At 43.1% G+C, this 11,939-nt stretch overlaps 1 protein-coding gene across 2 annotated transcripts in view; it reads left to right on the top strand.

Moving 5' to 3' along the window:
- The first annotated feature begins 649 nt into the window (after positions 1-649).
- mark1 (MAP/microtubule affinity-regulating kinase 1) overlaps positions 650-11,939 on the top strand; it is a 34,401-nt gene continuing 23,111 nt past the window's right edge. For both annotated transcript variants that reach the window (XM_083897330.1, XM_083897329.1), the window contains exons 1-2: positions 650-894; positions 7,130-7,330. In XM_083897330.1, coding sequence (XP_083753456.1) covers positions 844-894; positions 7,130-7,330 — 252 coding nt within the window. In that variant the 5' untranslated portion in view covers positions 650-843. The remainder of the gene's footprint in view (positions 895-7,129; positions 7,331-11,939) is intronic.

The raw sequence follows: 11,939 nt of genomic DNA, 5'->3' as shown, positions 1-11,939 counted from the left end.
AAAATATTTTATTGTTATTTTTTAAATGGTATATAGACCGCCATTCTAAAGCAAACATAATAAGTCTTATTCTTAAGATACTAAAAACCAAATATTTAGCAAAGGTCTGGTGTAACAAGCGCTAACATTAGCTAATAGTTACCTAGCTAGCTAGCTGGATAATTGGCGTACTACATTAATGTGCAGTAAGAAAAACATCCAAATAAAATATTTTGTTTTTAATGGTATATAGAACGTCACTCTACAGTAAACATAAAAAGTCTTATTCTTAAGATACTAAAAACCAATTCTGTTTATTTGAAAGCAATTATACAAACACAGATGTGTAGTTTATTCAATTTCTTGCTAACCGACCATGCTGTACGTTATACAGTGGACCTTTAACTGTTTTCTGGTGACTTGAATAATGAACAACATGGACCAGACAAAGGGAGAGTGTGTGTGTTTGTGTGTGTGTGTGTGAGAGAGAGATCCCTCCATCCTTCCTGGTGGGAGGTTTGAGATGCACACTGCGCAGAACCGTCCGCTACCGACGCATCTTCCTGGCCTGCCTCCCCCCTCCCTTCCCCTCGTCTCTCCCTATCCTCTCAGTCTCTCTTTTCCTCCCTCGACTGTCTGCTACTAGCCTACCTGAGAGGAAGTGTACACACAAAGCTAGTAGGAAAAAAAATCTGGCGCGTCGTCAGCCGGGGCCTTGTGGGCGCTATGCTGCGGTAAAACCGGCTCCCTACAGGGGGATGTAGAGAGGCAATAGACACCGACGGACGGACGGACGGACCGCGCCGTGTCTGCTCTGCTCTGCCCAGCCCGCTGCATCGCTGAGCGGCCTGCGAAGCACACAAGATGTCGACCAGAACGCCATTGCCCACGGTGAACGAGCGCGACACCGAGAACGTAAGTGGCCGTTATCGCACCGGTGTCACACCGCAATAATCCGGGCTGGCTTCTTTTTTTCTTGCGCCACTGCTGAGTCGATACAGGTTTATGACAGCGGTAGCAGGCGGTTTTTCTTTAGCGGAGGAGAAGGGGGGGTTCACTGGGAGACTTGACCAATGAGAGCCGTGTGGTTGTTCCTCTCCTCTTCTCTCCCCGTTTTTAAAAAGCACGAGGCCTTAAATAAACGCAGAATTAACGCGTAAAGCCGCTACAGTTTCCCTCCGTAGCCACAACAACGCACTGCGTCAGTGTCCTCGCTTTACGGGAAGCGTTGACATTTAAAGGCCTGTGGGGAGAAAACGCTCCAGTCGCCACAAACCGAGGGTGTTTTCTAGTCCACACTGTCAATAATTAGGGAGGGTGGGGGAGGATGTTGCCCTACTTTACAATGGCAACCGCTTGGTAGCATCGCAATGTGACATCCATCACCTACTGGGCAGTGTTGTAGCTGCACGTTCAGTCAGTGCAGGAGAGGAGGAGGAGTGAGCGGGTTATTATTCACCACTCTGCTGCCACGACACTGCTGCTGCTGCTGCTGCTGGGGCTGCACACAGCAGACATATTCATCAAAAAGAGGACAAAGAAATGGTTCAAACTAGGATCGGGGACGTTATTGCCACGTGTTTGTGTTTTTCTAAAAAAAAAAAAACCTAGCTCTCACAAATGGAATTGAAACTGAATTCATTGTGAATCCTGAAATCCGTTAATATTTCACGTGAGCGACTTGAAAATGCTGTGTCTAGTTTGGACAATGCGTTGTCCAAGCCCTGGTCTCACCAGTCATTCCAGCACATAGTCATTTATAGCCATTTTATGTAAAGGTCAAGTGTGTTCCACTTAGCCGGACTTAAGTACCCATAAGTGTGTTTGTGTACGTGTATGATCACTTTAAAATACAAGTCCTTTATTTTTAGTCGTGCTATTAGCCTTTCACTTCAGCTGGGCATGCACTTTTCAAACAGTACGACTAATTTGCATGATAAGAAGCCAAAGCTCATGATTTACGTGCGCTCCAGCTAAATAACAATTTGCACCATCGTATAGCGATAGTTTCTCCAGCGCCGCTCGCTTGCAGAGTGCCTCAAGGTTCTATTCTTGGGCCTCTTCTCTTCTCCTTGTACTCACTTCCTTTTGGATAAAGTCTCTCTGAAAACACAGCGTTGCATTCCATCTTTATCTGTCCGACATGCTTCAGCCAAACGCTGCCTCTCTAGCTCTCTCTCATGTCTGCAGATCAGTGGTCGTTAGTCGCACATTCTCACATTTATCGCACATAAATCGTAAGTGTATGCCCAGCTTTAGGGATGCACGATATTATTGGCACAATATTGGCAGATGTCAGCAAGATCTGCAGATACAACTTTTATTTTTTATGATTATTTATGTATATTTATATCTGCTGCAGCATGAGCAGGCAAAATATTATGTTAATTTCATGGCGGAAGAGACTAAATGACCTCCGCAGTTGGACGCAGGGAAAAACCTACATAGTACACTTGGCCACCATCTTGTGCCGCCATGTTTCTTCAGCAGTCCTTAAAGGATAAACCAGCCACAGAGTGTGTTTCACGTTTTGAAGTGTAAGCTTACACAACCCAAAAAGTAAAGGAATGACATACACTTTGATGTGTTAAGGCCACCGTAGTTTCCTGATGGATGAGCAAGAGAAGGGCAAGTTGATGACTCACAGTCTGCAACCTCACAATTAGATGTCTCTGGTGTCCTTCACTCACATAAGTCCACTGAAATTATGTCCTTATTTGTTTTTGTAAACATCGCAACGTTTTGTACCCTTTTAATAACGTCTATAATTTTTTGTTTTGCAATATTAATACCCAAATCTGACGTAAATGAAGGTAGTATGGACAGAAGGCTCCTCCCATTTTTATTTAAAAACGTCACTGTGTGCAATAACGGCAACAGTTCTCCCTGCAGATTCCTCTTCCTCTATGTAAAGGAAGGTTTATGATCGACCACTCGCGCATGCACATCCACTTCCATATGCGCAGTACAATAATAAAAAAACATACCCCCTCTGAGATCAGTCCAAATTAGAGCTGCTGTGTGCGTCCTGACAGACTCTGACATATCTGGGTTCGTCAAAATCTTTCCTGGAAACAAGACGAGGCACAGAATGAAGCCGCCCTTCTGTTAGACGGCGTTACAACTACAAGCAGTGGAAAATAGCTGTAGGCAGTTTAATTTATTCCCAAATTCATAAAGCAGTGCTTTTTATAATTGCCCCGCATCTCAGAGTGTCAGGGATGTAACGGGATCAGATCTCAAGATGTGATAGAATTGGCGTATTTATATGCGATATTGTGATAGTATGCACAGTGCGGTATTGCTTTCCACTTCTACAGAGCTCGTAATAATAGCTCCCCGTGTTTTACCTTCTCAATTCTTAAGAATATGGCTGTAGATCTTTGGCTGCATATACACCGATGCCTCCTATGGTCTCTCAAGCTCTCACACTGTTATGGGGAAGTTGTAAAAGCTTTTTTATTTGGAGTCTGGCCAAATCTATTCCTCGTTTCCTCTCCAATCTTTTGTCGGGGTGACAGTAGCATATTCCCTGATGAGTATGTCCTATTCCTTGATGTGTAGGTCACTGCAGCAGTCTGCCGGTGTATGCATCTTGTTTTGTTTTTGTCCATCCCGTCTCTCCTTTCTTGATGGAGGAAATCTGAAATGCCTTCACACATGAGAGTTAAATGTCACCTCAGTTTGAAAGTCTTTGTCTCTCTCTCCTACACTGGGTTGCCACTCACCACCATTTTTGCAAAACTAGAAGCAGGGCGCAAAGGATGATGGGATACAATAACTTCCCTCTACTCTGCCTCACTGCAGCTGAAACAAAAGTAAAGTATAAGTGCAAGAGAACTTTTGTTTTGGATACGTCACACAGGTGTATATACGTCAACAATATGTTGCATCCCTACATATTTACAGAAAAGCAAAGTTGTGTAACTTCATACTAGTCAGTATGTTGCATCCAGTTGACAATCTCAACATGCTGCCTGTTTAAAGACAGACGGAGACAGGAGAACCAAAACTCGATGTGCACGTTGTTTTAATTTGACAGGGACTGAAAAATCAATAACATTCTTCCTGCAAAAATATTATATTATGTTTATTATTCCGCCAGACAGCCCTTTTTGTAGGCACTTTACATTCTCAATATATTCCTGGAAAGTGCGTTATTATGACAAGGGCTGCAACTAACGATTATTTTTCAAACTTGATTACTCTGTCAATTAGAATACTACTGGTCTGGTAAAAATGTTGATCTGCGTTTCCCAAACCTGGAAATAACAACATTCGCAGATGTCTTTGTTTTGTCCACAAACCAAAGTGATTCAGTTTGAATGATTGCTTTGTTCTGCGGAGCAAAGAAATTGGAAAATATTCACACTTAAGAGCTGTCTGACAAATGGTAACCGACTGAATGTTTCCCAAATAGACAGAATGTGATTAACCTTTTTGGTTTGGAGCTTCTGAAACGTGTTTTCTCTGCTCTCCCCATTTATATTACAACATTTTGCAATGTTCCTTTTTAAAGATATTCCAATATCCCCCATCAGAGCATCAGTGGGCTTGTCATCAAAGTAGAGGAAGTACGGAGAGTTCGCCGGTGTTGTGTTGAGTAAGGCGGAGTAACGCTCTCCCGCTTTGGTTCCTCTTTAACTGGTGTGAATGTGGACTGGTTTGCCCGAAAGCACCAATGTTCTGAGGCTCCAGAACAGCACCAAAGCCAGAACCATTACCGTGTCTGTCTGAAAGCACTAAAACACGGTGACTCAGCTGTATGTTTGAATTCAAATGGGAATTTCAAAGTTAAAATTTGAACCTTTCACCCCCTAAATTTCAAACAGACGTCCACATTTCAAATCAAAAGCAACAGTCTCACATCATACGTACACCCCCCACTGAACTATCTCTGAAATATCAAAGTATATGAGCTGTATCTCCTGGATCTCGCTGTAGGCAACTGGACGACAGCCAGTTATAGTTAACTCCTGAAGATGCAATGACCTGGATGACTGAGAACCTTCATGAGTTACATCAGCTCTCTGACTATTCCGTGTTCAGTAATGCACAAGTGTAGGGGACAGCGGCTGTGATCGTCCTAACAGTCGAATGTTGCTGTAGATCTCGCTGTTTAAATCAGTGCCCCAGCAGCGCGGACAGTAGCCAACCATGCCTGCTTTAGTTTGACTCCAGCATGCAGCCCCAGGGCCCACTAGCAGCTGAGCTACATTGCATAACAGCTTATTACTCAGAGAGGCAAGTGGCTTTTAGTGAAGTATCTCCCTCACGGCTTTCTTTTTTTATTTTTATATCTATGTGTGTGTGAGAAACAGACTTTGTATGTGTGCAAGGCAAACAACAGTTCCCAGAATTACCTGCATTTCCTTGTGCTCCTCTGGTAATTTATTAAGACAATTTGACCAAGATAGACAAACACATCCCAATATTTCATGCTGAGATGTTCTATGTGTTCTTAAAAATGCTTGTTTCAGGGGTTTTGTCTTGTATTTATGCCTCCGACAGCTCGTTAGCAGCAGGATTTTGTCCATGCAATTCTTTCCACTCATTAGACAAAGAAAACAGTATATTGTTTATGCTTATGTCATCGTTACTCTTATTATGATAGTTTTTCTTCTCAAAATAAGATATTTTAGCTGTAGTATACTAATATATCATGACGTATCGTATTGTTGCCCCCCCCCCCGTATCAGGATATGTATTGTATTGCTTGGTTCTTGCCACAAACGTGATGTGATTCGCAACTGAAGGATGATCTGGCCAATATGACAAGTTGACGCTGACGACAGAACTGATGTCAGATTATTGTGGACAGATAATTACCAGCTGCAGATACAAGAGGGACAAGCTGCACACACTGATCTGTCTTGGTGATCTGAGTGTGGGTTTTATGGCGCATTTGAATCAAGGATGCTGACTTTGACTGGCATCTCATCAAGATTTGTTCTTGCCCACCTCCCTCTCTCGCTCTCTCACACCCACTCACAAACAGTGACAGTGGGGAGTGTTTTAATCCTGCAGCGTAGCCCTCGCTCCGTTAGGATGCTGGCTAACTGAGTTGATGAGGTGTAACATTTCCCCGGGTGAAACAGGAGCAGGGGAGCCTGGGTAACCAGACCAAGGCTTTTATTTTCTGGTTGGGGTGTGGTCAGGAGCAGAGGATCATGGGATCTTTGACCTGGACTGACATCAGCAGCTGTGGTAGAGGAGAGGAAACGGACAGCGGAGGCTGCGCGTAGCCTGTGCCAGCAGTGTATTTACAGCATGCAGTTCCCAATTCACCTCCACATGCCGTATAATGGGGATGCTTGTGTTTATCAGTGGAGCCAGTGACGCTGCGATAAAGCTAGACTTTGTGCTTCACACTTTGCAGGCATTCTCAAAGCTGCAAAGTCATCAAATCTCACCGAGCCACTGATAAAGGCCTCAAGTCAGGAGGTGGAATTGTCGCAGAGGCAGAGGGATTGAATTTGATTTTCCCTTATGTCGGTAATACTGTACTGTACTGTCTTTCACAATTGTCACCGTGTAAGATTATCAATCACAGTGGCATGGATTCCTGTCGTGTGTTGTTCATGGGGACTGACGACAAGTACTTCAAGTATGACCTCGAGTAATCATCATTCACGACCCCGCGCAAGTTCATAGGTCATCGGGGACCGATGCTTCTTTTGTTACTTGCCAAGGTTTTTTGTCGTGGTCGTCTAGCAGCAGCATCCCTCTTCCTCTTCGCCATATATATGTCTGTATGATGTGCTGCATCCAAACACTGTATTGGTTATCCTTTTGGTCAACGCCAAAGAGCACGTAGTAGGAGATGTCAGACTAGGCAGGGAAATAGGAATCTAACATGCTAGACTCGTTTGGGTGTCACTGAGCGTCCCAGATGCCAAATCTCTCTTCTTCAAATATATCACACTACACGTTTGTTCCTGACGCTTATAATCGTTCGGAAATGTGTCAGTCAGGGCCGAATTGCTTGGAAATCAGCCTGAATTTGTGTGTAGTCTGATCCGGGGGCATTGCACGATCTCCACTGTTTTGTTTGCAGCCTGTGTAGCTGAAGATGAAACGTCAGTTTGTTAGGTTCAACACTTGTGTCGGGTTGTGCTCATCTCCACTTGTTTGACTTTTTTGTCCGCAGCACTCCTCGGTGGACGGCTTTGTCGAGCCCCCGGCGCCCCCCACAAAGTCTGCCAGTCGCCACAGCCTGCCGCGATGTCGCAACTCTTTCACCTCCACAGAGGAGCATCCGCATATAGGCAACTACCGCCTCCTCAAGACCATTGGGAAGGGGAATTTCGCCAAAGTGAAGCTCGCTCGACATGTTCTGACTGGACGAGAGGTGAGACGGGTTTTAATTTGCATGTGAATAAAAAAATAGTCTAGGTTTTGGTTTTATTTATGACCATTTCACTGGTACATAATCAGTCAGTTACTGCCATTCAGCCCTTGAAAATGATTCCACATTTTTGTAGCGATCCTTTCAACTGCAGCTTAAGCAGGTTTTTCCAATTAACACGAGGATAAATGTCCTGACATGTCTGTGTTGTAATTGTCCATGTGGGTTCGCTCAGTCAGGTCAGGTCACACCCTCTGATTCATACATACATACACAGTCATACTCTGACACTGCTGACCTGCCAGGTTGATAGACACCTGCTTTGGTGCATCTGTAATTAAAGCTCCTGTGTCCCTATGGAGAAAACAATGACCTACAAGCTGTTCACAGTCTTTCACTCAGTGAGACTCGCAGCACGCACTGACAGCTCTGATCCACCACAAATGTCCTCTCACTTCAACGTTTCAGCAGCTGCAGCTTTTAATACTCGGCGTTGACTTACCTACTACCTGCTTATATCAAGGGTGTAACTCTTTTTTCCCAGGTAAAACAGTAACGGTTGCTTTCTGCTCGTGTTGCTCAGTGTTTAACAGTCACACTGGGTATGCTAAGCACTGTTTGCTGAAAAGGTCAGGGTTGTGCCTCGTGTCTGTGTGACTTTGCTGGCTCATCAGAATGCAAAGACATGGATCACAGTGGGACAGAAAACAGGTAGAAGGGACATGACCTGCTGTAGCTGTGCTAGGCTGGATGAAAATAAAACTAATTTAAATGTTTAATGATATATCTTGTCTATATAATATATTTCTAAGGATCAAAAGAAGCTCACTTACCACATGCCCTCATCTCCTACCCATCAAGTTATGTTACAGTCAGTGTTGTAGAGTCAAGAAAAAAAGAATCCAAGTCAGGATCCTGTTACCGGAGTCTGAGTCAGAGTTATCACGGTTGTCCAATGAAAGTCCTAAGTGCAGTTCTGAAGCACAGACGGTCGAATCAGTACATGCCCTTTTCATGAGGGTCTTTGGGCAAAATCACAGGTGTATATAAATGAAAGATGGCTGAGTTCCAGCAGGTTACTAAAAAAAGCACCGGGTACCAGGTACTATACCTAGAACGAGTTGAGTCTTGCTGAGTCGTGTTAGAACTGTATAATGAAAAAGCCACCGATCTCAATATCCAAAAGCTCTACGCAGTTTAAATACTATGTACCAAAAATGGACTAAAATCATTAATTTGAGTCATAACAGCAGCACAATAACCTGCAAAAAGACTACACATGATTTCATTTTTATGTGCTTATACACAAACCCTGGCCCTTTTGTATACCCGCGTATCACGACTACACCACTGGGCATAGATATTTATAGATTTAAGAGCAGCAGATAAAGTATCAGTACAGGTCGGACAACTCCTGTGTGCTGTATATCTAAGGTTTATATTCTGAAAGTAAGAAAGTAGACTGTAATATGTTGTATAGCTATATATGTGATAAATGAGTGTACACCTTCCTACTAACATTGATACGCTCCTTTTTGTCTCTGAGACATGATACTGTACTGTAATAGTTCCCTTTACTTTAGTGCACTGCATTAGTGCTACAGTAGAAAGAAAAACAAAACAGGAACACATGAAGCACTTCAGCATTGAAGTGCATTTAAGTTCCCCCCCAATCGTATTTTCTGTCTGAATATTCATCATGTGTACGTGTTTTGTCTGTGTGCACAATCACAAGACCTGCATGCAGCGACGAGCATATGTTACGACTGCGCTGAATAATTAACAGTGATGCTCGTTGGCCTTCTGTCACAGTGGGGACTGAATTATTCACCCTGAAATCCATTAGAGACTCGCTCGCATGTGACGCCGCGACGTTCACGTCTCTCAATCTGACGACAAAAAAAAGGGGAAATATTTGGGTACACAGTGAATGGAAGAGGAAATGTAATGAATAATCTCATGACTCATGCAAACGGGGCAATTGTGGAAGTTGGAACAATAGCGCGACACATGAGGACAGCTAGCTCCCAACACCTGCAGGCGTATATATCCACACACACTCACACTGAGGTCGATGTGTGCACCTGCACACCAAACACAGGCTGCAAAAAGACACCGTCTTCACACAGACAGACGGCCTGTCTGCTTTCTCACAGCCTCGTCTCCCTTACAGCCACTACTACATTGGTATCATTATAGGCTTTACCTTCCGGGTTTAGATGAAATTAAATGTCCCAGCAACTTCTACATCTTTGGGAAACCCTGCTTGAGATGAATAACCTGCAATCTTTCCACCATGACTCAGCATTTGCTTCCTGGTTGTTTCCCTCTCACAGGCGGACACTTAAACCACTGGAGCATGCTTATTAAGCTGCCACAAATGCTTTTATAATGGACTGAAATTAATACTTTTGTTGTATCTTAGATATCCAAAGGAAACGTATCGTCTTTGTTCGGAAATAGGGGGTTGTGGCTTTTTCCCTACGTCGGACTCTCTTGTTGAACAGCTGAACATAATAAGGACGACAAAAAGCAGACCTGCTTATTAGAGCCGTACAATATGGTTCAAAAAAATATTTTGACAGATATTACAATTGGCCAGCAGGGTTAGGGCTGGACTGAAACAATTGTGTTTTCTCATCTGAGAAGCAATATACTGTTGCCAGGGAATTGCAACGATGTTTTAGCCCACATTTGATTTTCAGTCCATGATTTCAGTGTCTTTTAAATTGGATATTGATCTGGATCATATTGCGATTTTTGATCGTTCGCGCAGCCCCTACTGCTCTCAACATGAAAACAAAAGAAACAAGCTGTCGTGCAATGGCTCTTTACAAAGTCAACAAAATAAATCACTGCTTAAGTGCGTTAGTTAGCTTTTGAAGTGTTCTGGTGGTTGTTAAAGTGATAGGTCATCGGGTTTAGTATGATGTACTAGGTCATCATGGTTCTCAGCAGTGACACAAGGAAAACAGATTTTAATCCCTTAAAATTAGTGCTGGGCGCGCTAACGGTGGTTAGCGGCGTCAACGTTAACACACGACCCGTTTCCATGACGACTGACCGGAAAAAGACTCGCGTGACGTCATGATTACGTGATTCCGGATTGTTGTGTGTCGCGGCACGTAAACATAAACATTTTCCGGTCAGTCGTCATGGAAACGTGCGTTAACTTCGTTCCCAGCACTACTTAAAATATAAAATGACTGAATTCTACGATATCTCACGATATGTTTAATAGGGATAAGATTTGCCAGAGACACCACGAAAAGATATAATCACAATATTTACGGTTTATATTGCGATTTACTCGAACTATATAGAGTCAAATAGAAGATAATAAAATCTGTACATTGCCATCCAAAGTATTGCAATATTTCACTATTGTCAAACTATATTTCATCAGTTTTTCTCCACCACCTCTAATGTTTGCTGCATTTTCCTTATCATTAGACAGACCTTTCTGGCTGTAATCTCAAGTCTGTAATCCAATCACTCTCCTGCACCCTAACCCTAACCCAATGTTTTTAGCTGAAGGAAACACACGAAGAAACCCAAAATAACACACTTGAACTTGCTGATGGAGGCAGCAGTGGATCAACAACTAAATTAGTGGATTACAAAGCGACGCAAACTTAAATTTCGTTTTTTCCTGGTGATGTTATAAATGAGTAAAAGCATCAGATCTGTGTCTCTGTCTGACGATGTGTTTGTTAGTATATCAGTTTCTTCCATATTAGTAGCCCCAAATAGTGCCCAGTGTATGAGGATTAGTTTACCTATGAGGTTATTTTTAATAGCATCGATTTTATAATCAATATCCACCCGACTTGTGAGGTTTATGGAGGATGTTGGGAAACTGGAGCGTAGGCTGGAAGGATTTGGGGAATATATCTTATCGAGGGTTATTTCCCTGAGCAAATAACCCTGCTTGAGCTTTGAATTTATTTATTAATTTAATTGGTATCAAACAGTTAAATCGCAGCCTTCATGATTTGCTCGTTATGTTTTTTTCAAACTGAGATTCCCAGAAGGCTGTGTGTGTTGTGTATCGTATCATATCGTGCAGTACCCTGTGACTCCCAGCCCTAGGTTGTAACATACAACACATGTCCCTACCTTGATTTGAATCGATGACTTTGTGACTGCATGGAAACCATTTGACAGTCAGACCACTGCTGCGATGACTCAGCTCAAAGTCTCTGGATTTTCCAGTAGAAGAATTTCAGCTGGACAAAAACCCTGAAAAAATAAACAAATCCTTGTTTCTTTTGTCTACCCCCAGTGATGTTCTTTCACATTCAGCCCTTATTAGTGAAACAGAACCATATCATTAAGTTTCTACGACAAAAGCATCGTGTGTATCATTTCACAGTAACAATAACACTGTATTATAAACCTGCCTGTCAGTCATTTGTCAGCGTAATGTAAAGGCTTACTGCTGGTGAGTCTGCAGTATGGCTCAGCTCGTGGCTTTGTGGAAATCTGCTGAGCTCTCAGAACGTGAGGTGGAGCAGATCTGTTCCAGCGTGCACTTTGGGCTGATTATTGAGACGGATGGATCCAGCGAGATCTGCTGAGCCGACCTGCAGAGTCATACATACGAGCAGTG

Source organism: Microchirus variegatus (assembly GCF_963457635.1).
Source record: "Microchirus variegatus genome assembly, chromosome: 11".
NCBI classification, from domain to species: domain Eukaryota; kingdom Metazoa; phylum Chordata; class Actinopteri; order Pleuronectiformes; family Soleidae; genus Microchirus; species Microchirus variegatus.
Note: the sequence above shows the minus strand (reverse complement) of the source record. Positions and strands in the feature narration are given on the sequence as shown.